The sequence below is a fragment of the Eretmochelys imbricata genome, chromosome 9 (assembly GCF_965152235.1).
Source record: "Eretmochelys imbricata isolate rEreImb1 chromosome 9, rEreImb1.hap1, whole genome shotgun sequence".
Taxonomy (NCBI): domain Eukaryota; kingdom Metazoa; phylum Chordata; order Testudines; family Cheloniidae; genus Eretmochelys; species Eretmochelys imbricata.
The window spans coordinates 89524426-89551244 of NC_135580.1; the positions used below are offsets into that span (position 1 = coordinate 89524426).

Genomic DNA, 26819 nt, shown 5'->3' on the forward strand with positions numbered 1-26819 from the left:
TTGATTATCATACACATTGTGAAGAGAGTGGTCACTTTGGATGGGCTATTACCAGCAGGAGAGTGAGTTGGGGGGAGGGGGGGCGGAGGGTGAGAAAACCTGGATTGGTGCTGGAAATGGCCCAACTTAATGATCACTTTAGATAAGCTATTACCAGCAGGAGAGTGAGTTTGTGTGTGTATGGGGGTGGGGGGTGGGGTGAGAAAACCTGGATTTGTGCTGGAAATGGCCCACCTTGATTATCATGCACATTGTAGGGAGAGTGGTCACTTTTGATAAGCTATTACCAGCAGGAGAATGAGTTTGTGTGTGTGGTTTTTGGAGGGGGCTGAGGGAGTGAGAGAACCTGGATTTGTGCTGGAAATGACCCACCTTGATTATCATACACATTGTGAAGAGAGTGGTCACTTTGGATGGGATATTACCAGCAGGAGAGTGAGTTTGTGTGTGTGTGGGGGCGGAGAGTGAGAAAACCTGGATTTGTGCTGGAAATGGCCCAACTTGATGATCACTTTAGATAAGCTATTACCAGCAGGACAGTGGAGTGGGAGGGGGTATTGTTTCATGGTCTCTGTGTGTATATAATGTCTACTGCAGTTTCCATGGTATACATCCGATGAAGTGAGCTGTAGCTCACGAAAGCTCATTCTCAAATAAATTGGTTAGTCTCTAAGGTGCCACAAGTACTCCTTTTCTTTTTGCAAAGAATTTACTGAGACTCACAGATGTAAAATACTTAAATACAAGCCCTAAACCATGATCCAGTCCCCGAGAAGTGTTTACAAACACTGCATTAGCATAGGGTGCCATGTGTTATCCAGATTATAAACTGAGAATACACTTTTAACCAATGAAGTGTTTTTTTTCCTGCAAAGTCCATAGTTTCTCATTGTGTGTGCATTCTGTTAGTCCCTTGCTCTGCCGTGGGTAGCAACAGCCCACTCTCAGATTAATACGAATTTGATTAAACTTCCAAAAAGAGTGGATTAGGAGTTTTATTTAGAAGTATAAATCAAATATTGGTAGTATTTGTTTACTGAGCTCATTGGTGGAAGTTATGTGTAAAACACAGAATGAAACGTGGGATGAAATCTTGGCTCCACTGAAGTCACTGGAAGTTTTCCATTGACTTCAATCCCACAAAGTTTAGATTAGACCTCCTGCAGTTCTGGTAGGTCACTTGCAGATTTGCATGGGCTTGATGCTGCGGATCATTACTTGTGTGAGTTGCCCTTCTGCATTCACATATATTAAGAATTAAGTCCAATTTTAATAGACCAGCCACAAAGTTTTGAAAAAGGAGTTGGAAAATTAGTATCTCCTGCTGCAGGCAATCTGGACAACATCTTTTGGAGTGAAACTAGTCACATTATAAGCACATCAGCAGTAGGGAAGGGTGTGTGGTCCCAAAATAATATTGTAAGCACCTGATTGCATTCACTCAAAGGACCCTATGGTTCTATGAGTTAGTGATTCCCACAAGGAGATGAATACTTTCACTTTGCATCAAACTCACTGGGAGTTGAGGGTATTCAAAACATTACTGAATTGGGCCTGATCCTGTACTACTGAAGTTGATGGATACTCAGCTGTTACAAGGTCACACAGGCTCAGTGCTGCACTGGGCTCTATTAAGGTGGTCTCTCTTGTGCCCATGTGGAGTCCCACTGAAGCCACTAGGACTCTATATAGGCACAGGCTGAGACAGAGAATCCCAATGGAGGACTGGAACCTCACTTAGTTGCCTAAGTATGGATTTTGGTGCCAAAAGTTAGCCACTCAAATTTGAAAATGGTGGCCCTAGTTCCCAGACTGAGCAGAGCGGTGGCTCCTACTGGCTCCTTTGATGGTCATGAAAATGCCATTTCATGGAAGGCATCAGCTGCTTTGCACAGAGGTCTGGATTTTGCAGGCTGGCAGCTGGAAAGAGTGGCTGATAATAGACGTGACAAATTGCAGGACTCTGACAAAGTAAGGGACTAAATCCATATCCTAGTGAAGTCAGTGTGGGTTTTGCTGTTGAGCTGAGTTGAATCAGGAATTTGCCCATGATCTTTGTTTTTCGGCTGTTCTGTAGGGAAACTGGACTTCATAACTGATGTACTGTGTTAAGACACAAAGCTGATGATGAGAACACATCAACATGTTTAACTTCTGTATCTTTGCCAGTATTATCCAGATCCTTCCTTTCTCTTGGGCAGGAATGGGCAGAGAAGGGTTTCATCAAAACATTCCCCACTTATTCTGCAATGGAGCCCAAGTAAAAGGGGGGCATGTGCTTGCACTGTGAGTGAGTGACTCACTTTGTTCTCCCATTTAGACAAGAATGTTTGATCTTAACCATAATCAAGGCCAGAGACACCCAGCATACACCAACCTGCATGGTGCTAGCCTTTTTTATATTTTGTCCCTGAAATATGCTGAGTACATGGATAATATTCCCCCCTTTTAGAATACTTGTCAGGTGTTTATTTGTCCTCTCTGGCAGGCAGGGGGCCATGAATGAGGGGATTGCTCCTTCACAGACAGGGAAATCACCCCAACTCTTCCTTCAGAGGGGTGGCAAATTTTGAACAAGGGGGCTGTTCATGGTCCCTCTTATCACATCAGTATTGTGGAGACTCGTTCTCACCATTGGGAATTCTTCTCACCCAGAGCTGCAAGCTGCTTGTTATGTGTTTACAGAATATCTGAGTTTGGCTCAAGAATGTGAGTTATGATTTTGTTTGATATGTAACTATTTATTCCCATCTCTCACACGAGTTTTTATTTGGATCTCTACTCTTTCTTTAAAACATTTCCTTTTGTTTTGTAATGGAACTCCAGTGCTGTGCCTAATACAGGAGTGGAGGTCTGATAAAACTGGTAAACTAGGGCACACTGTTCCTTTGGGAGCAGAGGCTCTCTGGTTTCTGTGGGTATCCAGTGATCATGGGTTCATGTTGAAGGGACTCAGGGATTGGGGTCCATCCATTATCAACCTGCAAGGCAAAGACAGGGCTGGTGTAGCCCAAAGGAGAGTGCTTGAGTGGCTGACAGGCTGGTTGTGCTAGGGAGCTAGCACAGGCAAGGCTCCCTCATGCTGGAGGCAGGTGGTAACAAGGAGGCGACTCAATCCTGGTGCCCTGAGAAGCATCCCAGCCACCACTGTCAATCCAAGCTGTCACCTCCCAGGTGTGCTGCAAGAACTGGTGTGATCTGAATTACAAAATGAGGCTTTGCTCTTGTAATGGACCCCTGCTCATGCGTGGGGCCCCATGGCTGCGACGCAGCTTTGCACAGGCCCCGGGATCTGCCAGCATGCATTTTATCACAGGATGGGGGCCTTTAGTAGATGAAAGTAAATATAGTTGATGTCATATATTTGAATACAGCATTTATACCGTCTCTCATGGAATCTGAATTGAAAACAATGCATGTTGGCTTGAGTAAGAACACTAGCCTGTGGACTGAAAACTGGCCAAAAGGTGTTAAATCAAAGGTAACAATAAGCAGAAATGTATCCTATTGGCGGAGATGTGTAATGTAGTGTCATTGAGATTGAGGTCAGCACCAGTCATCCTGGGAGCAGCTCCATGCACCAGGCTGGATCCTGGGAGCAGCTCCATGTTGGTGCATTCAGTGCTTAATTTGTAACAAAAGGGGTGCTGGGGCTCAAGCACATGTTTTAATTTCATAATTGATGAGGGGCTAAGAACTGCCACGCCCAGAGGTGCTGGGATTTACAAACTGCCAAATCCAGAGGTTCTGGGATTTACAAACTGCCACACCCGGAGATGCTGGAGTTATGAATTGCCACGCCCGGAGGAGCGGGGCCTCAGCCCTAACACCAAATAACCACTGAGTGCATCCCTCTGCATGGGCAGAGCACCCCTGAAACTCAAAGCTGGAGGCCTTATTTAACATCTTAATTAATAACCTGGAAGCCTGGAGTGAATTGTCTGTCACTGAGTTCATCATAGATGATGCTAAATTGGGACTGAAGCAAGTTCAGAGAACAGCAACCAACAATAAGGGGGGGGAGAGACTGAATATTGAGGAAAGATTAAAGGAGCTGACCACCCCTAATGCAGCACATGGCAGCAGCCATCCGAGATTTTAAAGGGAGTAAACACCAAGCTGGGGCAGGAGCTATTTAGTGATGTACACGGGAGAAGGGAGATGAAGGCAGGGAACAAGGCTTGAAATGCAGGAGGACTGAGGAAGAAATGGGGGCAGTGCTGCAGGATCAGCGGGGGGAGGGATGCATCTACTCCCAGCAGCAGGGCAGGGCTGAGATGGGAGTCTGCATGGCCCAGGGCTGCAGGCCGCCGTGTGCATCCCCAGCGGGCAGGTGAAGGAGGAACGTTTCCCCCCCCGGGGGGGGCAGGGCGGGGGGGTGCTGCAGATGGCGGAGCCTGGCCTGGGGGGCCCCGGCAGTGGGGCAGAGCTGAAGCTGGCTGTGTGTGTGCGGGGGGGACAGCAGGGGAGCGCATTCCCCCCACCCCCCAGGCTAGCGCAGGGCTCGCGCGGGGCGCTCCGCCGCCCAGACACATTGTAGCCGACAACTCGCCCAGGGCTCGGGTCGGACCATTCCGAGCCGGGGGGGGGAAGGTTCAGCAGCTCGCATTTCGGGGCGCCCAGCGGGGCGGGAGCCGGCTCGGGGCCGGCCCGTGGCCACGCGGGGAGGGGGGGCGGTGCGGAGGGGCGCGGGCGCCGTGTCGGGGTCGGCCTGCGGGGCGCGGAGGGCGGGGCTGCTGCTGCTCTCCCCCCCCCCCGGGCGCAGTGGGCGGGTCCCGGGGGTAGCTCGGGCTCCCGGCCGCGCGAGGGGGCGTTTCCCCTTCGGCTTCTGGCGGCGGCGGCGGGGCCATGGCGGCGACCGAGATCGCGCGGCAGGTGGTGAGCGCGGGGCCGGGCTGCCCGGGCCGGGAGGGGGCTGCGGGGAGGGAGGCCGGGGCGTTGCCGAGTGAATGGCTGCCCCGAGCGGCTGCGTCCGGCCCCGGAGCCCGGGCTGCGAGCGGGGCTCGTGCCGCCGGGGGGGCCCCGAGCTGCTCCCGGGCCCCCGCGGAGCCCCCTAGGGGAGATGGGCGGGACTGGAAATTGGGCGGTGCCCGGGCCCCGCGCGTCCCCCTTGCTCCCGAGGGAAGGTTTGGAGGCGAGCTCTGCCGCCGGGTAGCTCTATCGAGCTCCCCCTCTCCCCCCCCCCCCCCACCGGGGGACCCCCGCTTTCACCCCCTTCCTGGATCCCCCTTTTCCCGGGGGACCCCCGCCCCCTACTTTGCTTTCCCAGCTCTCCATCGCGGAGAGGGGGGCAAGTGTGGCCCGTGTTCTGTGGCTGCAGGGCTCTGTCCTGTGTAACTCTCTGTGCCTCCGTGAAAGCCAAAGGGACTCATGAACCCGACGGGAAGGATGGGTCCATGGTTAGGATGCTACCCTGGTGCTTGGGAGGCTGGGGTTCAATTCCAGGCATGGCCACAGGCTTCCCCGTGACAAGTCACTGTGCTTCACCCTCCCCCCCCCCCCCCCGCAAAAATGATAATAGCCCATCCCTGCTTTACAAGGGTGTTGTGATGTTGCATACAGGGCTGGAAGGCTCTCTAAGTGCATGCGGTAGCTGGATGTAAGTGGGGAAGGGTTCCTGGTAAACCCACCCTCTGCTGAGGATGCGAGGAAGTTGTATGCGTGGTTCTCTTCGTGGTGCAACTAGTACATCCTGTCACTTCAGGGTATGTCTACGCAGCATTTTGGAGCCCATGGGAGCAAGCCCCGCAGCTCGGATGGACCATCTTGGGCTAACAGGACTCATGCTGATGCTCTAGAAATAGCTGTGATGTTGTGGCTTGGGCTCTGGCGCCTAGGGAGGGAGATAGCTGTTGGAGCCCAAGCTATACCTTTAAAATGCTATCTAGACAGCTCTTTTCAGGGTTCTATCACAAGCCCAAGTCTGTCAACCCAGGCGGGGAGGCTTGTTCCCACAGGCTCCAAAACACGGTGTAGATATCTCTTAGAAGTTAGACATGAAGGGCTTGTGCGGTCACCTTGCCATAGGTGAACATTGGAATAGAAGGTTAGTGTAGTATTACCACCAAGGAATATCCTTGGTTGATCCTGTAGTTCTTTTAAAAATAATGTGGCTTTATGAATAAATGTTGGCATTCGTATAGTCGCACTGTCCCTAACTCACTCTGTTATGACGAGATGTTGCGTTTATCTAATCTTGGATCAGAAGGCTTCACAGGAAAGTGACTTGTGCCAAATCCATCATAAATACAGTAAGAATTAACTTACATTCGCAGGATTAGGGACGTTAGCAAATTTTCTGTTTATTTCTAATATTAATGGGAAAGTCTTGTGCCTCTTCCATTGCTGTGAATGCTTGTTAACTTGGCATTATTTCCCATCCATAAAGAGCCATACTTTACCATTTTTGTTCTTAGCTTATTAACAGCTCACTTTGCTAATAGACTTTTGAATCTGTCCCGCATTGCAGACATCACTTAGGATGCAAACAAGGCTCTTCCACCCTTGTCGATCTTGGGCTGCTCTTTGCATGTCCCTGTGATATTAAGCACCATACATTTTCTCTTTGTGAGTAGTATTCGATTTAGCTCCTTTTGCATTTTCCTCCAGCTGCTCATGGCACACCTGCTCTGGCTTCATTCTTCGCACATGTCCCAAATATTTCCATCTCCTTTTCTGGATAACTTTAGCTATAAGGGGTTGTGGAACCCGGATGAATCTCGGCATTTGTTATAAATCGATTTCATTTAATACTTAGTATTTTTCTATGGCATTTACTGTTGAAGGCATTTAGACATTTGTCTGTACTTTTGGCGGATTTCCAGCTTTCGTATCCATATGTTAAGATGGAAATAACAATTGAGTTGAATATTCAGTTTGGTTTCTAAACTGTAAATTTTCGATGACCACATCTTGGTTAAACTGGTGATTGCAGCCTTTGCCTTGCCAGTTGGTGACATTATTTCCTTCTGGACATCCCCCTTGGCATATTGTCATGGTATGAAAATTGGCACACTTGTATTTCTTTGCCTTCTAAAATAAAATTCAGCATTGCATTCTCGTAAAGGGATGCTCAGAACTGTTAAGCACTCATGTGATGTGGCATGGCTACTGTTGCAAGGCAAGGTAGACAGCTACTTATTCACACTGTGTGATTTAAAAAAAAAATTATTTTCTTTAGACAGATGAAAAAATTAATGTGTCACAAACTGAAAATGTCTTTATCCTGATAGATGACTCATGCTGTTGTGGGCCCAGACTTGAGGCATTGGTTTGTTGTGCAGTCAGTCATAGCATAGTGGAGAAGAAGAGCACTGTTATCTTTTGAGAGCAGTTTAAATTGTATAAGAAGGGTGGGGGGTTGGATGGCACCAGGGATTCGTTGCAGGGATACATAACCTTTCATCCCTGTGTTGTCACTTTGATACCAGCCCAGGTCAGTAGTAATGGAAAATTATTACTACTTAATGGCTGTTGAGTGATCTCTAGGAAATAAGTGTGGTATTGATCCAGTTTTCAGGGAACATGTATCCACAGCACAAAAATGATTGCTGTTATTGTCAGCCTTTGCTGAGATGCAAAGAATGAACTCCCCCTTTACCTCTAGAAGGCAGTTCTTTCTGCTCATGGTTGAGGTACCTTAGCAGGGCAGTGTAGATGAGCTTCGGCTACCTTCTCTGTAGATGAATAGGGTGCAAGTCTCAGTGGTTGTGAATCTGACACCTTTCATGAGCAATAAAGTCCTGATCCTGCAAGCTGATCATCATGGGCAGAAGCCTAATGCCCACGTGGGGCCTATTTGAAGTCAGTGGGTCTCTGCTTGGATGAAGGGGTTCATGTTGGGGAGAGGAGGTCACCTTGCAGGATCAGGGTCTAGATTTGGATAGGAAGATGTCATATGTAATTTATATAGTATAAGATTGAAAGTAATGGGAGGAGGGGTGCTGAATGTTTTTTTATCCAATTTTTTTGGTTGAGGGGAATTTTTCTTGGGAAAATATCCAAATAGTCTGACATCTCTGCAATCTTTGGCAAGGGCATCAAAAAGCGTTAGCAATGGAGCTTCAGAGTCTGAAATTGCAGAAGCACTTGACTGTTCTTGGATGTTGAATGGATGATCAGTGCAATCAAGTTAAAGAGGAGACGGCCATAATTTTTTCTTGGTGAATTCAAAACCACTTTTTTTTTTATAAATTAACCTACTGATTTATTCAGTAATAGCTGGGAAAGAAAAAGAAACATGAAGCCCTTTTCCTCCACAAGTGTAATGCAGGCATCTGAAATATAGATGTTTACACTGCCGACCAGGGATTTCTGTCATTGCATAAAAGAACCACATACTTGTACTATTCAGAAGTAGTCAGTAAAAGTGCTGTTATAGGCTGTCTTCTGATCAGAGCCAACTGGGGTCTAAATTAAGTAGGTATCATAACACAGGATCTTGCTCCCAGCAAGTGAAGTTGCTTGAAAATTCTTCTAGCTTAAAAAGATTTTCACTTCATCTTTATCTGTTAAAAAGTTAGATACTTCCTTCCTAGACATGGTTATCAAAGGACAAACTTCTTAGAAGAAACAGTCAGATAATGGCCTTACCCAGATAAGCTCTTTTTTGTACGAGATTCTGGACAATTGCTTTGTTAACAAACATTAGAAAATGTGTGCCCCAGGTTTTACATCTTGGACTCTACCTTAAAATTCTTATTAAGGGCAGTCCATGGTAGAAGCTCTTGAGTGCATCCAAGCAAATGCAGGACAAAATACTGCACCGACTGAAACATTTTCCTTCAGTTTTGAGCAAAATTAATTCAGATCTGCATTGAAGCATTCAGGATGATTTGTCACCCTCACTCATACCTTGTTTATGACCTAGACATTACATGTAGCAATATTCTGAGTATTGAGTCTTCATTTTGTACATTGAGGCTCTGGTCCTGAAAACTGAAAAAAACTTATGTATTTGCATAAGTAGGCTGTGGGCAAGCAGAACATTTCTGGCCCATGAGTTTCCTCTCCCCACAGATCTTCTCATTTCTGATGATTTTCTGGTATGCCCCAAGCAGCCTGAGTCTAAACCCTTAGTTTCCAATACATTTCACTGCTTCTTATCTCTCAACTTCTGGACTAGAGTGCCAAGGAAAATTAGTGGAGCTTTCTTAGGTGAGCTCCACTATATTTCATAGTGATGGGTTTCATTTTATGGCTGTTCTAATTTCCATATTTCAGGGCTGTTTATTGTTACAACTCTCCTTCTTTAACAGTCTCTAGCAGCCTGATATTCCAAGTTATTTTTACATAGTCTTTGTGTTTTAATGTGGAGGTTAATGTGCTATGATTAAAAAGTTACTTACACGGTATTTGCTGCTTTGTCTGTAACGGATATGCAGTGTGGTTTAACAGCATTTTAAAACCACAGGTGACTAGAGAAGACTGAACAGGAAGTGAATGGTAGCTAGAGTTCTACTTGGTGAAATATGCCTTGCCTCTTGTTTTTTATGGGTAAACTTTTTTGTTCCATCTGTAATATATTTATATTTAGGGATGAAGAGAGAAAATGTGTTCTGAATGAGAGCCTGTACTTCCACCCACATTCCCTGTAGCAAATCGGGTTGGATTCTTAGAGTTTCAGTGTTTTAGGTAATATTTCAGCACTGCAGATTTAAGATTTGGTATTGAAAATGCACTTGATATTTCTCCCTGTCTCTAGTTAGAATCCTGTTTGTGATTCCTTCTCTGTTGATTTTGTTAGTGCTCATCAGTGGGGTGTTTCCACCAGGGTACTGAGGTAGTGATGCACACTTAGTGGAGACAAAACAGTGCCTGAGATTATTCTGTTGGTTTTTATTTTACTGTGTGTTAACATATGCTTGCAAAGGCTCTGTGTATTGCAACCTGATTCACCTCCTCTTCCTCCTGTGTATAATATTGTCTTATTGATACTCCTTTTTGAATTACTAGAATGCAGAGCTGCATACTCAGAAGGCCTCTGAGATAAAATAAAATCCCTTGGGTGACTAGAACGGATTCCTCTAATAAACATGTGATTTGGAGGCAAGGTGCTTTGGAATTCATCAAGCGCCATATTTGGTGAACATGTTGGCAGGAGGAAGCAGACGCGCACACAAAATATGGCTGGGGGAACATATTTATACATAACAAGGCTGTAAATATGGCTAATGGCTGGAATGTATCATGGAGCCTCAGATTTAAAAAAAAAATAGCAACCATGTCGTAGTCTATTCCAGATGCATTTCTTGAGAGCATTTTCCCTGTGCTAAAATATCGTTTAGTTCAATGAAAGAAAAACACATTTTATGGCCTTTTAAAAAAGGATTTTAGATATGTAAAGATATTAATCTGAGAGACTAAAAAAAGAAAAGGACTTGTGACACCTTAGAGACTAACAAATTTATTTGAGCATAAGCTTTCATGAGCTACAGCTCATTTCATCGAATGCATTCAGTGGAATGAGCTGTAGCTCACGAAAGCTTATGCTCAAATAAATTTGTTAGTCTCTAAGGTGCCACAAGTCCTCCTTTTCTTTTTGCGGATACAGACTAACACGGCTGCTACTCTGAAACTAAAAAAAGTGACATGGATGCATTCTCTCACACTGGTTTTGGCCACCTGTTTACTGTAATACTAACAAACTAATGATGTGTTTCAAAAGCCAAATGTGAATTTTCTGCATTGGAGATTGAAATGCCTTATTTAGGGAGATGCCTTGAATGAGAGAAATGTCATTGTGGGGGACAAACTGTTCTTGCTATCACATTTGCATGCAAATATATGAGATTAACACTGAAATACAAATTTGGATGAGTCGGGCCTGGAATATGAACCTTTGCAAATAGTTTAGGTATTTTTATGCAGATTTCTAGCTTGTGTCCAGAATGGCTTATCGTAAGTTGACCTTCGTGCAGTAGCCAGGTGAACTTTTCAAAAAGGCTGGCAGTGAGCAGTGAGCTACCTGTTTGCTGCTCTGTGTGTCTGGGATGGGGGGATGGATAAGCCGTTTTGTTTCCAGGCTCATCTCTCTCTTTCATGGGCAGGTGCAGGAGTCAGAGTAAGGACCTGTGTCCTTTCGCTCCTGTCCCTTCTGCTGAAGCTCCTGAGGTGGTGCAGGCATAGCTGTTGGTTTGCGTTTTGTGGTAATGCTGTTTGTGGCCCAGGAATGGATGGAGCCTTGGGGAAGCCCCTCTCCCTGCCTTGTTTCTAGCTGACCCAGTGGAAAACTGGGAGTTGCTGCTGTTTGAAAGTCTCTTCTGGGTTTGAACCAGTGCAGCCCTATGGGGATTTAGCTCCTGGAACCAGGCTGCAAGTGGTTGGGGGTGGGAGAGTGTTGCTGAGGAGCCATTGTTGATGCAAGGCTCTGTGCGACTCCAGGGGTTGGGATTTTCTTTCTCTACGGATCCCCACGATCGAGATGCAGCACTCGTGCATGCCCCAAATCTCTTCCATCTGAGAAGACTCGCATTTAGAAATTTGTTCAACTCATGGAGTTTTTCTGGACCGTCTGTTGCCTCTAGTGGATAAATATGCTGGAAGGTACATGGTCTGCCAACAAACACTAATTATGTTTAGTATTGTCTGTAGCTTGGACAGCAGCAATCCCAGAAGTATAATACGTGGAGATGGAAAAGACCTGTTAGGTCACCTAGTCCATCTATCTGCAGTGTGGGTTTATTCCCTATTGGTCCCTGCAATGATGGCAATTGTGTCTGTTGCTAATTGTCATTATTAGGATTTTACTGAACTCTAATCGGTTAACTAAGATGTTTGCATTTGCAACAATATAGAAAATGTTGCCATATTCAACAGCTTTCCATTCAGGTTGTGTTGGCAGCAGCTGTTACAATACTTACACTGTACAGCTGTGTTGTGTTTCAGTTGTCTGATTATTGGGTAAGGTTACAACTTTGTTACTAATTCTTTCTAGTCCTCAAATTATACTGACATTTTATTACAAAAGAGCTATAATTACTGATTAACTTCTGTTTTCCAGGGGAGGGTCATGTGTGTTGCTTCCATTATAGGGAAAGTCTTGAGTGTCCCGCCCATCAAAACTTTAAAAATTATAAATAAACTGTATACACACACAATTGCAGTTGTTTAAACATAGTTCTCTAATATATTTCTGTGGCAAAGCAATTTTGCAACACAAATGGAATCAGGTATTTTGTGTGCATTGTCTGGAGCAGTTTATTAAGCAGTGAGGGAAGTATGTTGACAAGAAGCAAAGATTTACAATATGTACAGATCTGTTTTTGGACTGCTCAATAGAAGGAAGAAGTGACACATTCCTCTTGGGAGGTCTTAAAAAGTGTATATCAATGAGTGTGTTGTACTTAGAAGTAACTTTTAAAAATGTGTTTTAAATCATTCCAGGGTGAAGGCTGCCGTACTGTCCCTCTTTCTGGACATGTGGGATTTGACAGTTTGCCTGACCAGCTGGTTAATAAGTCAGTTAACCATGGCTTCTGTTTCAACATCCTGTGTGTGGGTGAGTATTTCCATTCTGGGAGATTGTATTGATGAACAAGGCTGCCCTGCAACCAGAAGTCATGTATAGGTAATTGGGTTAACAAGGTAGCTTTAAGAAAAGGAGTACTTGTGGCACCTTAGAGACTAACCAATTTATTTGAGCATAAGCTTTCGTGAGCTACAGCTCACTTCATCGGATGCATAAAAGTGGAAAATGCAGTGAGGATGTTTTTATACACACAGACCATGAAAAAATGGGTGTTTATCACTTCAAAAGGTTTTCTCCCCCCACCCCACTCTCCTGCTTGTAATAGCTTATCTAAAGTGACCACTCTCCTTACAATGTGTATGATCATCAAGGTGGGCCATTTCCAGCACAAATCCAGGTTTTCTCTCCCCCCACCCCACTCTCCTGCTGGTAATAGCTTATCTAAAGTGACCACTCTCCTTACAATGTGTATGATCATCAAGGTGGGCCATTTCCAGCACAAATCCAGGGTTTAACAAGAACATCTGAGGGGGAAGGGGGGGTAGGAAAAAACAAGGGGAAATAGGTTACCTTGCATAATGACTTAGCCACTCCCAGTCTCTATTCAAGCCTAAGATAATTGTATCCAATTTGCAAATGAATTCCAATTCAGCAGTCTCTCACTGGACTCTGGTTTTGAAGTAGCTTTGATTTATTCAGAATGCAATTTTTTTTGGTCATCTGATCCATTTTCAGTAACTAAATGAGATTTAGTGGCACTCTGAGAAGTCTGCTGCTGAAGTTGTGGGGAAATGTAATGTGCAATTCTACTGAGCAAAAGAACTGTAAAAATAATGTATAAGATCCCTGGCTTTTTTATTTTGGGGGGGAGGGATTCCCCCCCCATATTTTAATGCAATGCTTTTAGTAGAAAATAAGCTGTTCAAGTCAAATAATTTGATATGAGGCCGCCTTTGGATTGCCAGTTATTTAAACAATAATTGTACTGGTCTTAAAAAGCAAACAATGGTTTTTTTTGTTTTGTCTTTCTTTTTCCCTGTCCACTTTTTTTTGTACTTGTGTGTGTGTGTGGGCATGTGTTTGCATGGGAGTTTGCATTGCAGTTTCCACAGTATGCATCCAATGAAGTGAGCTGTAGCTCACGAAAGCTTATGCTCAAATAAATTGGTTAGTCTCTAAGGTGCCAAAGTACTCCTTTTCTTTTTGCGAATACAGACTAACACGGCTGTTACTCTGAAACCGGAGTTAAGTTAGTGTTTGGATCAGGCTTTGTGTGTGTCTGCATTGTCCAAGCTGCCCTCACACAGCTCTGTCAGGGCACCTCAGTCATGGTATGCTGTTACTGTACGATTTTATATCTTATCAGCATAGTATCTGATGGAGTCCGTATCGTCTTTTGTGGGATTACAGCACCAAATGGCCCTTTTTTAGCACAGGTTGAAAACTGTATGAAATTAGGTACTGGTGTCACAGTTTGGATAAACATTCCTTAATAACTAATGGAACAAGACTACCATACTTCCTCTGACTGACCTAAGCCCACCTTCCAGGGGTGAAGAGTAAGTGTGTTTGCTGCTTTGCTGCTGCTGTTCCAGGTAGACTGCTCCTGCAGATCTCTGGTTTCAAAGTACTGTTGATAGACGAGCGCAGGGGCAAAGGAAGAGATGATTCTAGTGTTTAATAAGAACAAAATTTCCCCCTCAAATCCTAATGACATGTCTTGATTCTGACAGTTGGTGCTCACTCTGTATGAAGTTCTCTCTTGGTATGTCTACACTGCAATAGAACACTTGCGGGCCTGTGTCAGCTGATTCGGCCTCGCCAGGCTGTAAATTGCAATATCGATGCTCAGGCGGCTCTAACCCAAGCCTGAATGTCTACACTAGAGTTTTATAGCCCTTCAGCCCAAGCACTATGAGCCCATGTCAGCTGACACTGCCCAGCTGCAGGTGTCTTATTGCAGTGTAGACAGACGCTCCCTGTCCATGAAAGATCCATGCATGCAATGCAGTGTCTGGCGCTTATCCACTGTGGAGTTCATGAGAAAAATTCAGACAGGAAGAGCAGAATGGTGAGAGGTGAGCTCTGCCAAATGGAGCTCAGAGGAAAACTTTCTCTTACAATGAATTCCTCTGAGAAAATAAACTTCATTAACAAATGGAGGGGTCATTGTCTGGCTCAGCTGTGAGGTGATTCCAGTGCATGTGTTTGATGTACCCTGTTTACATCACAGATAAAGCACTGTTCCCAAAGATGGAACTCTAACAGTATTTTCTTTGCTGTTGTGTTGTTTTACTCTTCTTTTGCAGTTAAGGTGCAGTGTTTCCTCTAAGATATAGATGTGATGGCAGGTTTCTCTTTAGATTATGTATTCTCCTTGATATGTGGAGAGCAGTTGAATACTACTGCTTGGTTTTTTTACTGTATGCAGGACAAAACTTTAGCATACCAATCAAACATTAGTCAATCTGAATAACAAGTATTAATAACAAGATTAATATTATCACAGTGAATATTACAAGGATTAATAACGCTGCTCATATAAATAATCATTACAGAATAGACACTTCTGCTATCTTAGCTTCATTTTCTGTAATTACAATTTTTTTAATGAACTTTACTAGGAAAAAATCATGTAGATGGCTTGGCAAAGGGCAGAATATAAACTTTCTTCAGCCTTATTTGAATGGTTCAGGTTGTTAAATGTTTGCTTTTCTTATAAGTGTTTGGGTTAAATTCATGTTAATAAAATCAAACTCCTAAGCATTCTGAAAAAATAACTTTCTCCTCTCCATTTGTCAGGTTTAATTAACATAATGACATCATCAGTTCTTCTCATCCAGAAAGTGTTCCAGGAATGCAGTAAAGATGTGACATTTTAATGCAAAAACACACCAAGGGAAAGAATAGGTTTAGTTTTGTGCCATTTTGGGACATCTTAAAACATTAAAAAAAGGCACAAACTGAGTCCCCCCCCCCTCTTTTTGTGTGTGCTAACCTCTTTAATACACCATACTGATGGAGGGATAATTCTTTTAACAGGAAACGGTTACTCAACTAGTTTATAACAAATTGCATAGTAAGACAGTTAAATATGAAAGAGCAACATTTACTTCAATCACAAGTAACCTTTGTTGGAAAAAGGAGACTATGTAGATATTTTTAATAGATACCGCATTGGTTGTAAACCTGTTATTCTGCTCTCACTGAATCCCTTAATGTGATTACATTTTATTAAGGAACGATTTGGAAGTGACTTTTAATGATTAATTCAGATTAAGGGCCATTTTCAGCTGTCTTCTGCTGAAACTGATCTTTGATTTGAGACGAAAGCCAAAAATGGTGAGTGAAAAATAACTGAGCAACGCATTAGAAGCCGTGAGGTTCACGAACAGAATCCCTGATAATTATCCCTCAGTGTAACCGTTTCCATTCCATAGCTGTAGTAATAAATGCTGATTGCCTTCCACTTCAGGGTATTACTTGGATAAATATTTTGGTGCCTCAGACTGTTTCCTTTTTGCTGTCAATGTTATTTAGTGACATGAAGCGAGATGATAGAATTGGGTGGCTGCTGAGCTTCAATACAGGCCAGTGCACATTATGGTCATGTTAGACTAGTATTCCACTGTACACAAGTGGTTCCTCCCGCTCAGGGAATCTTTAAAATGAAGATCCTCTTGCATTTGGAGCTGTGAGAAACTGACACAGCCCCCACACTGGTACTTGATCTCCTAGTTTGTGACGCAGCCGCTCTGGGAAAAGAGACCCAGCTCCAGCAGATAAGAATGGTCTCGAATTTTTTCACAAACTGTGTTTCCCAGTTTCGCAAGCCTACGCTTCTTGTTATTTGCATTCAGTGTAGTTCTAGTCTCATTATTTGACTGCTTTATTACTAAGAAGTGAAACTGTATTCATGTTGGGAGCCTAAACTGAGCCCTGTGTTAGAGATTCCAGTCTAGGTATCATTAACAGTTGTGCTGTTTGATGCTGGGGCTGAAGTTGGTTCATGCTCTGTCTAGTGCATTTGGGATGATGTGATCATTACAGTTCTCAATTACACTTTTCCCAAAGAGAACACTTTACTTGTCTGAAGCAGATTTGACAACAAAACTGGGTGGATTCAAAGGCGTCTGGCTGACATGTCAATCTATGGTGCCAAGAGACTGGAATCACCCTAGATGCCTGCAGTGCTTGATGATAAGAGAGTAGTAATGTTTGTGAGCTGTGACGTTGAAGGGGCCATTGTAAACTGTAATACTTTAGATCTGTGGTCTTGATCAGAATGGGTTCAAAATAAGGAAGTTGCTTACAATACATGAGTGCTCTTGAGAAGAGGAGAGGGAAGTATATTGTATGGAGTTTTGTGAATTTGGGGTCAAATTCTGCTTTCACATGCATGTATGCAGCTCCAGCTGATTTCAGTGGAGTTGTGTGCTTATAAGTCACAGAATTTGTCTCATTGAATATAAAATTAGCTTTCGAGCCAATAGGAGTACAGTCTTTGTCTCTTTAAGTCACCTGAAAAGCTATTGATAATTGGTTTTTTGTTCATCATTGTTTCACCTGCCTGGAAATGGCCGCTGCCTGTCACTTGATGGCTTCAAAGTACCTCTTTTGAAATGATTCCCCTTTTGTCCTCAATCTCCTTAATGAAGCAGAACCAAAACCACACACAAATTACAAGGGATCTCCCTACAACACGCTGGAATAGAGATTGTCTGTGTAGGAAGATTTCCCAGCATAGCTCCACTGTTATTATTTTGTTATAATGGAACTTTGGAAGTGGAGTAAATATTCTAGAATAGTATCAGAGGGGTAGCTGTGTTTAGTCTGGATCTGTAAAAGCGGCAAAGAGTCCTGTGGCACCTTATAGACTAACAGACGTATTGGATGTGTCCTGACGAAGTGGGTGTTCACCCACAAAAGCTTCTGCTCCAATACGTCTGTTAGTCTATAAGGTGCCACAGGACTCTTTGCCGCTTATTCTAGAATAAAATCACTTTTATTCTGGAATAGTGGCCAGCTAGATGCTTTATACTAGCATAGCTATAGCAAAATAATTGTACCAAGTTAGCTATGCTGGGAAACTTCCCCACGCAGACAAGCCCTAAGGGAACTATTGTTTCTCTCTCCACAGGGAATGGTTTTATCATGCGGAATTGCCTTGGTGAACCCTTAATGTAGCCTAATCTCTTTAACAGGTAGTGTGTTGTTTAGAGATTGTAGTCTACTTTCCTAGCATACCAGAGTATGTGTGGAGGGGAAGAAGGTGGAGGAAGCAAAGAAGTGCCTGCTTTCACTTTAAAAGACTTTTTTTATCGGAGGGGAAATGCTCAGCCCCAGTGATTGGGCTTTTTTTTTCTTTGATTGCTTGCTGCCGATCAGTGCTTGGAAAAGTGGTGTCCTGGCTCAGAAAACCTTTGTTCTGGTAGGGCAAGGGAGTGCCACCCTTGGGAGGTTGTGAGTTATCATATCTAAAAACTCACTAGTCTCTCTGTCTGGCAGTACTTTGGTACTGGTGCAGGATTGAATCTAGCAGCTTCCAGGTCTTAGGCTAGTTTATTTTTCAGTCCTTGAAAACGCTTTGATTTAAAAGCTAAAATTCATTCACCTTTCATGTGCTTCTCATGCTTCTTTGTGCTAGGCTTGCCAATTATCAGGGATATCTGTGCTCCTAAAGGGCCTTCTGCTGAAGCTGAATTTGTGAAATGACATTTTTTCACTGAAACTACCAGGATGTCACAGGCACAGTGCTGTGTGTTGCAGGATCAAGGAGAAGGTGGTTTGTCAGGGGAAACTGCTTAAGAAAGCAGAAATATCTGAAATAATTTGCGAAGCAAAATACCAGCCATGGCATGGACTTATGACTAACACTTGAGACTAGGGATTGGTTCTGTGCCTAATGCTGCCACCCACTCGTCATGTAATCTTGAGCAAATCAGTGCCCCTCTCTGTGCCTCAGTTTAGCAGTCTGTAAAAAGGGAGCATACACTTGTAAAGCTCTTTGGAAGTCTTTTGTGAAGGTTGCTACGGAAGTGGAAAATAAAAATATTGTTTTATTGCAGTGCAACTGGTCAGTTCAACTGCTTTACCCTTCCCCCACCAAAAAATAAAAATAAAAATTACAATTCAGCCGTGCTCGCTGCTGCTGCTAAGTGATGCATGCAGTGTATTCAAAGTCATGTTGCTTTTGCTTTTCCGTAGGTGTGCAGGCTGTCAGAGCTTCCTGATACAGCAAATTATAACAATGGCAGGTCACCGCTACCTTCTTTTCCTTTCACTAAACAAATTCCCAGGCACGCTTTCGTGGCAGGGGGGCGGCAAAGACTGCTGTAGTATTGCATGATCCTTAGATACATCTTCCAGTACTGAACTCTGTGTGTGTATAATCTTGACATCAGGCAGCAGCTTCTCCGGTAAGGATTCTCTTGTTAGTATTTTCGCACTGTAACACTCAGAGTAATACATCTCCCTTCATCCCCATCCATCGTTTCTGTTTTCTGTAGAAGATTCTAATGCCGTCAGCTGGAATGAGCCCATACTACTTTGCCTCTTGTCCTTTTTACCATACCATCTGTTCCATCTGGACTTCTCTCTCTGTATAAGAAGCAATTGGCACCATTCACATCAGCTGAAATTTCCCTCCAGGCCGGGCAGGAACTCCTGAGAGATCCAATAATAATCCTTCGCTTTATCCCTTGTTCATTTTAAAATAGCTTTGTTCCCTAGTTTCAGTCAGACGTCTTTTAAAAATAGCAGAGTTCGTTAACAACTGAAAATTATTTGAAAATCTCATTTTTCTCATTAATGCTGACCCCTCAGCTCGTCTTTTGTATTTCTCCCGTCTTACACCAGGAAATTCATTTCTCTCTTGTTTATAGTCAGTTGTGCTTTCAGTTTCTTAGTGCTACAGTGTTTGGGTTTTTAAACCTGGCAGGGAACTATTTATTATTTTAAAAACGTAAGTCTTCATTTTATTTACACACACACATACACACGCGCGCGCACGATTTTGGTCACAGCATTTCCATTGGTGTTAGTTTTGTTGTAAATTTGGGTTAAGTTTTATTTGGTGGGTGTCCCTCTTAAATCAAAATACAAAAAATTGTCTTAATTGGGATTTGAAAAGAAAACCTACGGAAACAGATTTAGTCACTTTCACATTGATAAGATTTTGTTTTTACAAAACCTAAATTTGTGTGGATCTAATCTTACTTATGTTGTCCCTGCTTAAAGCAACTGATATGATTTTATACTGCACCATTGAAGTCAGTGGGAGCTTTCCCATTGACTTTGATGGGTTCAGGATTAGGCCCTGTATTTCTCTTTTCTTTTTTATTATTGAAGACACTGGCTTGAAAACATGCTCTTTTTAAGGGGTCACCTGCTTCTTCCACAAGAAGTCACACTGACATTGCAGTCCTCTAACTGTGTGTTGTAACCAGATTATATTGATTTTAGGTGAGCAGTAATTAGCAGGTGCAGGCTCTATAGAAGCAAAGTTATTGTTTTTGTGCAAAAGCCCTTACTGCTAGAGTGAGGGAAGGGAGATAGCAAAAAGGGATGACTTAATATCAGAATTATTTCTAAATAGCTTTCCTGGGGCATGGTCAGCTGTTTAAGATTTTAGACTTGACCCCTGCTGGTACACGAATGGGGAAATGCATAGTGGGAAAGTGTGCACTAAAGGGAATAATGAGTGTGTTTCCTTATTTTTCATACACTGTGTTCACTGGGCACAGATTCTGTCTAGTTCCTCTACTCTCCCGATTCTGAGTCACCTGGTTAAGCATGTTCCCATTAAAGTCAGTGGCAAAATTCCCTTTGATTTCAATGAGAGCAGGATTCAGCCCTTATTAGTTGTACCATGCATGCTTCCTGACTCCTGGATTTCTCAGGGAGGCTGGCATCCATGTGAACATGCATGCTGCTACTTCACCACTCTTATCCCACCAGTAAATGCAGTACAGCTTGGCAGGATTTGCTGGAAATACCACAGCCTTCTCAAAATCTGTTTAGATTTTCTTTTTTTAAACTACCATCTTCCTGGAATCCTTGAGAAAGTCCTTGTGGGGTCATAACAGGCATCTCTTTGTGCTTTCTGCTGTCTTCGCTCTCAGCGGATGTCTTGAAGTCCTGATCTAAATTCTGGAAATAGCTGCTGGGCTCAGCCATGCTTTACATATTTGCTCTCTGTTTGGCTTCTATATTGGGGCAGGGCAAGCAGGTGCCCACGGAGAAAACATTCTACTGCAGCCTGAGTGAAAATCTCCTGCTGTCTGTTTTCACCCCCATGTGATCCATCCTTTTCATTTGTGTACTCCTGTCCTGCCCTCAGGCTGATGTGATTGTCAAGCAAGCAACTCAGGGAGCAGCTGCACGCTCAGTTGTAATGCTTTGGTTGCCCAGTGCCCTCTTCCTTTAGGGCAAATGGTCTTTGATCTGCAGTAGAGCAAACTGTGTCAGTGCATTAATGTAGCACAAAAGAGAGTACTAATAAAAATGTGGATGGCTACAACCGGGATGTTGTGTTTTAGGCCATTTTCCTTTTGATTTTTGTACTAATTCTTGTCTAAGGTTAGAGTGTGACCAGCAATCAAATTCATGAGCAATCCTGACACTTACATTTGCATGTACCGGTAGGTAGGTATATGAGGGAAGCTGTTGTTATCTCTCTCTCTCTCTCCTCTCCTCTCCTCCTCCTCCTCCTCCTCCTCCTCCCCGCCCCCCCAGTAACATTTATACACACACTGTTTCAATTTTAAAGTTGTAGTGAATTCGGGTGCTCATGGAAATATGTTAGAGCTGTAACCCTGGAGATCAAAGGCCACTCTGTCCTCAGAACAGGTCGAGTGTGGTCACAGCCGGGAAGGATTTTCCTGTGCTGCCTTGCTAGTATACAAAAAAAGAAAAGGAGTCCTTGTGGCACCTTAGAGACTAACCAATTTATTTGAGCATGAGCTTTCGTGAGCTACAGCTCACTTCATCGGATGAAGTGCATGCATCTGATGAAGTGAGCTGTAGCTCACGAAAGCTCATGCTCAGATAAATTGGTTAGTCTCTAAGGTGCCACAAGTCCTCCTTTTCTTTTTGCGAATACAGACTAACACGGCTGCTACTCTGAAACTTGCTAGTATACAGTACTTCAGCTGTGTTCTGGAGGAGTTGCCTTCAGGGCTGCGAAGGTAATCGCAGGACCTTAGTAGGGGGTTGCATACAGAGGTTCTTTAAGAAGGAAAAAACAGACAAGTACTGTAACATTAAATGCAAGTCTGGATAACAGGACTGCAACACACTACCTTCCAAAAACGTCACGGCTTTTTAAAAACGAACATGCAGAAATTAGGAAGTCTCTCCTTCTCCTGAAGGTAGTTTGGTTTTTGGCTGGGGGGGGTGTGTGCGCCTGCTTGCCCCCCTTCCTCATCGCAAATTCCCCAGCAGCAGAACCTCAGCCTGTCAGGCTCAGCAGTGAGCATTTGTCACGGTGCCACAAAGTAGGCGGGATCAGTTAGGCTGCTGAAATGTCAGCAGATGCCAGCTGGGAGGCACAATGACTTTTCAGCTTTCTTTCCCTAAAATCTAGCCAAGTCCCCAGTCCTCAGGAATAAAAGTTCACAGGTTTTAGCATCAACTCTCAATCATCTCACTAACTTTGAAAGCTAACTGCATTGCAAAAATGTAGTCAGAGATGGAAGTACAGTAATGCGTATTTTTTTCCTCTCTCCTCTAATTCTGGAACACCTTAATTTAGTTTCCAATCTACTGTTGGATAGATGCGAACTATAAGGAATTTGGAGGGATGGAGGAGGGAGGGAAACCGCTTTGGACAGAAAGCTGTGTGCATCTAAAAACCAGTGGGAGTGGGGTAATAATGGAAGCAGTTTTACCATCAGAAGATGCTTTAGTAGAAGTGTAGGCTACCCTTGGAATTGAATGCACTGTTCTCTTGCTAGAACATGTGATAGATAAGTTTGGGTTAAACTCTGCACTTCAGCCAACCTATGTACTGGGAGTTGTCTGTGCTATCTGGGTAAGGAAGTGTGCTCTGGTGTTTATAGATTCATAGATACTAAGGTCAGAAGGGACCATTATGATCATCTAGTCCGACCTCCTGCACAACGCAGGCCACAGAATCTCACCCACCCACTCCTGCGAAAAACCTCTCACCTATGTCTGAGCTATTGAAGTCCTCAAATTGTGGTTTAAAGACTTCAAGGAGCAGAGCATCCTCCAGCAAGGGAGCCGTGCCCCATGCTACAGAGGAAGGCGAAAAACCTCCAGAGCCTCTTCGAATCTGCCCTGGCGGAAAATTCCTTCCCAACCCCAAATATGGCTATCAGCTAAACCCTGAGCATATGGGCAAGATTCACCAGCCAGACACCCAGGAAAGAATTTTCTGTAGTAACTCAGATCCCACCCCATCTAACATCCCATGTGTTGGTAGACTGGATCCAAGTAGCAGTTCAGTATTGTTCCAAGAAGCGTGGAAGCGGGTTTCAAAGTATTATTTTTGTAACTTGTACTGCCACCAGTGTTTTAGGACCCAGATACAGCAGGCAAGGTCCCTGGCCAGGCAAGCACCCTGATCCTGCCACTGGATCTGGGTAAATGCATGAGTCTAAGTATGTAAATCACATGTGGACTTTAATTCTACAAGAGGGTGGGTTTCCATACTTCAGTTGTGGATTCTGCAGAGACCTCTACAGGGAAGTGACCAGAGCAGCTGCATGCTGGAGAGGATTCTTTCAACTGGAGAATATTCTTCCTCTGTTTTGGAAATGAAGTTCCTAATGAGCTCTGTGTTTGACAGTGATGGTCTCCTCTCTGCTACAGAAGAGCTCAGTTCAAGGCACAGTGCAGGGTCTGAATGCTGCTTCCCCTTTGCCTTTTCACCTCTTTCATGTCCAGGTTTTAATGATCTAAATGACGCTGTGAAGTCTAGTGGCCAGCGAATACAGGCCTTCCATTGTATGTGACTTTCTGCTCACTGGACAGTTCATTTGGAGCATGGGTTCTGTTTCCATCTGTTGAAGTTTCACCCCTGCTAACTTTTCTGAAACTGAGGGGCTGAACTATCAACTCTGGTAAAATGTTTTACCACTTGTTCTCTTTTTATTTTTAAGGGGAAACTGGCCTTGGTAAGTCCACACTGATGGACACCCTTTTCAATACTAAATTTGAAGGTGAGCCAGCATCTCACTCGCAGCCCGGAGTTCAGCTGAAATCCGGTACCTATGACCTTCAGGAGAGCAATGTTAGTCTGAAACTGACCATTGTGGGCAGCGTGGGCTTTGGGGACCAGATCAACAAAGAAGACAGGTAAGGAAAAAGGGATGAGATTTGTTTGTAAGTTGGTTAAGTCAGAGAATAAAACACTCGGCACGGGTTCCCCATCTGTTCTCTAGCCTGGCTCCATCCAGGCTGGTCCAGGTGGCTTTGAAATGGAGGTGCCTTCTCACATCTTAGGAATCACGTTTGAAAACCCATCTCTGTCCTGCTGTTTGGAATGGGATGGTGGAGAGCAGGCAGTTGGCCTTCTCGGAAGCCTACAGAACGTCCATGCTGCACGGAGCATTGGCCAAGAGACAGTGCTCATATACTGCAAGCTGTGTCTACCCGACTCAGTATCCCCAGCTGCATCCCATCCATTAGATGCCTGTGCTCCACCTGTCTAAAGAGCAGAGCAAGCTGAGGCATTTCCTCACTTGCTCTCTTGTGCTCAAGCAATGCAAACCACAATTACAGTCCAATAGTTGCTTGTCTTTGTTGGTTGCTGGCTGTGGTTTTTCAAACAAGATTATGTGATGTGCTCTTAAATACTCTGTGAGAACTGGTCTGGTCCTTGGCAGCTAGCTTCCCAGTGCCTGTAAACAGAGTGGTCCAAGTGTACATCCATTCTTCTCAGTGTGCTGATCACAGAAATACCCTCCTCCTAAATTGTAGCTTTGTACAGAGGCTCTCTGGATGGTTTTACTTTGACATGTTTTTTTTTTTAAAAGCACACCCTTCCCCCATCTTGGCAGTTAAGTGATAGTCACTCTCTTTTTGTAGTGTGTCCAGCACTCAGTATTCCAAATCGCTTTACAGGGTAACTAAATGAGAGCATGTTGCTGGAAATGGACTTTTTGCTGTAGGAGGACTGTCGTGTTGTGTAGGAGGTGGTATTGAAAGCCATCCCAAGAGAGTAGAAGTGCAGTTCAACCCATGGAACTCTTGGCCACATGACAGTAATGAGGCCAAGACTTACTGGGATTCCAAAAAGGATTAGAGATTTATATGAATAACAATATTATCCAAAGTTATGAGAGATAAGGGTATAAACCCTCATGCTTCAAGGCATAAGTCAACAGACCACTAAGTTCCATGGGTAAGAAAGGAACTTACCTGTAGGCAGGTTATTCCATATTAAGCATGCTTTCATGAGTTTTCTTGCACCTTCCTCTGAAGCATCTGGTATTGGTGTCTGTCAGACAGGGTACTGGACTAAGAGGACCATTTGGTATGGGAGTTCCAATGTCCTAGCACAATGCAAATTGCTTACAAACGAGCAAGTTTCACAGGAGATTAGGTGCTGCACTGTGTGTTAGTAACCAGTGGATGACTTTTCTAATAATGGAGCATAATAAATGGACAATGCTCTGTATTGCAAGGTGTACAGTTCTTTTCTCCCTTCCTCATAAAGCTATAAGCCCATCGTTGAGTTCATTGATGCCCAGTTTGAAGCCTACTTGCAAGAGGAACTGAAGATAAAGAGAGTGTTGCATAACTTCCATGACTCCCGTATCCATGCCTGCTTGTACTTCATTGCACCCACAGGCCATTCCCTGAAATCCCTGGACTTGGTAACGATGAAGAAGCTCGACAGTAAGGTACGGGGCAGATCACCACAATCATCTATTCCTTTTCATCTGGTTACTCTTCAAAACTATGTGAAACCTCACTAATCTGTCACGGGGCTCCTCCCCACCTCTCCATCCCTCATGCTAGTGCAGATTAGTGGGGTCCTGCATAATATCGTGCAGCGTTACTGAGAAGGCTGCATAGTACACACTTGAATTCTATCGTGTACCTAAGTTTTGTTGCTAGACATGGAAATTGCTCCTTTCGTGATTGTGACTGAATGAAGACCAATCCCTTTTATCCCTGTGTTCCTTTCAGGTCAATATCATCCCTATCATTGCCAAATCTGATGCCATCTCCAAGAGTGAGTTGACAAAATTCAAAATTAAAATCACGAGTGAGCTGGTCAGTAACGGGGTGCAGATTTACCAGTTCCCGACAGACGATGAATCGGTGGCTGAGATCAATGGGACGATGAATGTAAGTGACATAGCAGCTGTGATTTGCTCAGCGCAGGGCTGATTTTGATCTCCACTTTCTGTTTTATTCCACTCTAAAGAGCAATAAGAGGATGTTGCTTCAATTTTATATTTATAGTTCAGTTGAATCCACAGTGTGTTGAACAGCCAACTCTGCGGCCAGCCTCTTGTGCTGTTCTAATCCACTAGTTCTCCCAGTTGTCCCTGGAGTTGCAAAGTAGACACAGCTTGAATTTCTAATATTAAAAAAACAAGCAGAATCGTCCCTTCCCTCAAAATATCCTTTAAGGCCACCTTCATACTTCCCCTTAATGTCTTCTGTTAGTTTAAAATGTGCTGATACTATGTGTTATTTTAAGAGATGCACTTTTTGGAGGTGGGGAAAGGGGTTGGTTTTGTTCTGAAAGTGACTGTTTGGGCCAATTCATTTGTGGGGGGGATTCCATTGTCTCAATGTAATTTGGCCAGGGATCAATTTTGTGTGTGTGTGTGTGTGTGTGTGTGTGTGTGTTGCCTCCTCTTCTGCCTCCCCTCCTCCCCCGGGCTCAGTAGTCTGGTTGCTCCAGATTCAGAGTGTGATGGGCTGAAAGGCTCTCCTATAAATTCTAGCAAGGGGAAGTGTTAAAATCTACCCCTCCACCCTGCCCCTCTGATCTTAGTCAGCTGTCCCTGCATTCTGCTAACATGGCTGTATTGGTATATGCTCCCCATAGATGTGGGGTCAGGGGCTTTGTTGGCTTCAGGCAGCTGGTTCCCTGAGGGTGGGCGTACCTCTGCAGGAATTGGGGTGGGGTGGGGTGGGGTGGGGTGTGTCACTGGATGTTAAGGGAAGACCAGAGGGTCCTCAGTCTTTTCAAAACAAATCCTCTCCCAAGTTATGTAAACTCATCCCAGGCCGGCAGAGTCTCATGCTTTATTTACCACCTCTCCGACTGGCCGGTCACAGTTGGAAATAATGCATCCTTTTAGCCATTTCGCGGCTGTCTTGACGTCCATGTGCTGCAGCTGCTGACAAACGAATGGAAGAT

The 26819-nt window shown here is 44.1% G+C and overlaps 1 protein-coding gene across 3 annotated transcripts in view; it reads left to right on the top strand.

Moving 5' to 3' along the window:
• Positions 1-4829: 4829 nt before the first annotated feature.
• Positions 4830-26819, top strand: part of SEPTIN6 (septin 6) — a 41411-nt gene continuing 19421 nt past the window's right edge. For 2 of the 3 annotated variants that reach the window (XM_077825792.1, XM_077825790.1), the window contains exons 1-5: positions 4830-4878; positions 12385-12499; positions 23596-23791; positions 25155-25341; positions 25631-25792. In XM_077825792.1, coding sequence (XP_077681918.1) covers positions 4849-4878; positions 12385-12499; positions 23596-23791; positions 25155-25341; positions 25631-25792 — 690 coding nt within the window. In that variant the 5' untranslated portion in view covers positions 4830-4848. The remainder of the gene's footprint in view (positions 4879-12384; positions 12500-23595; positions 23792-25154; positions 25342-25630; positions 25793-26819) is intronic. The other variant, XM_077825791.1, reaches the window with a different exon arrangement.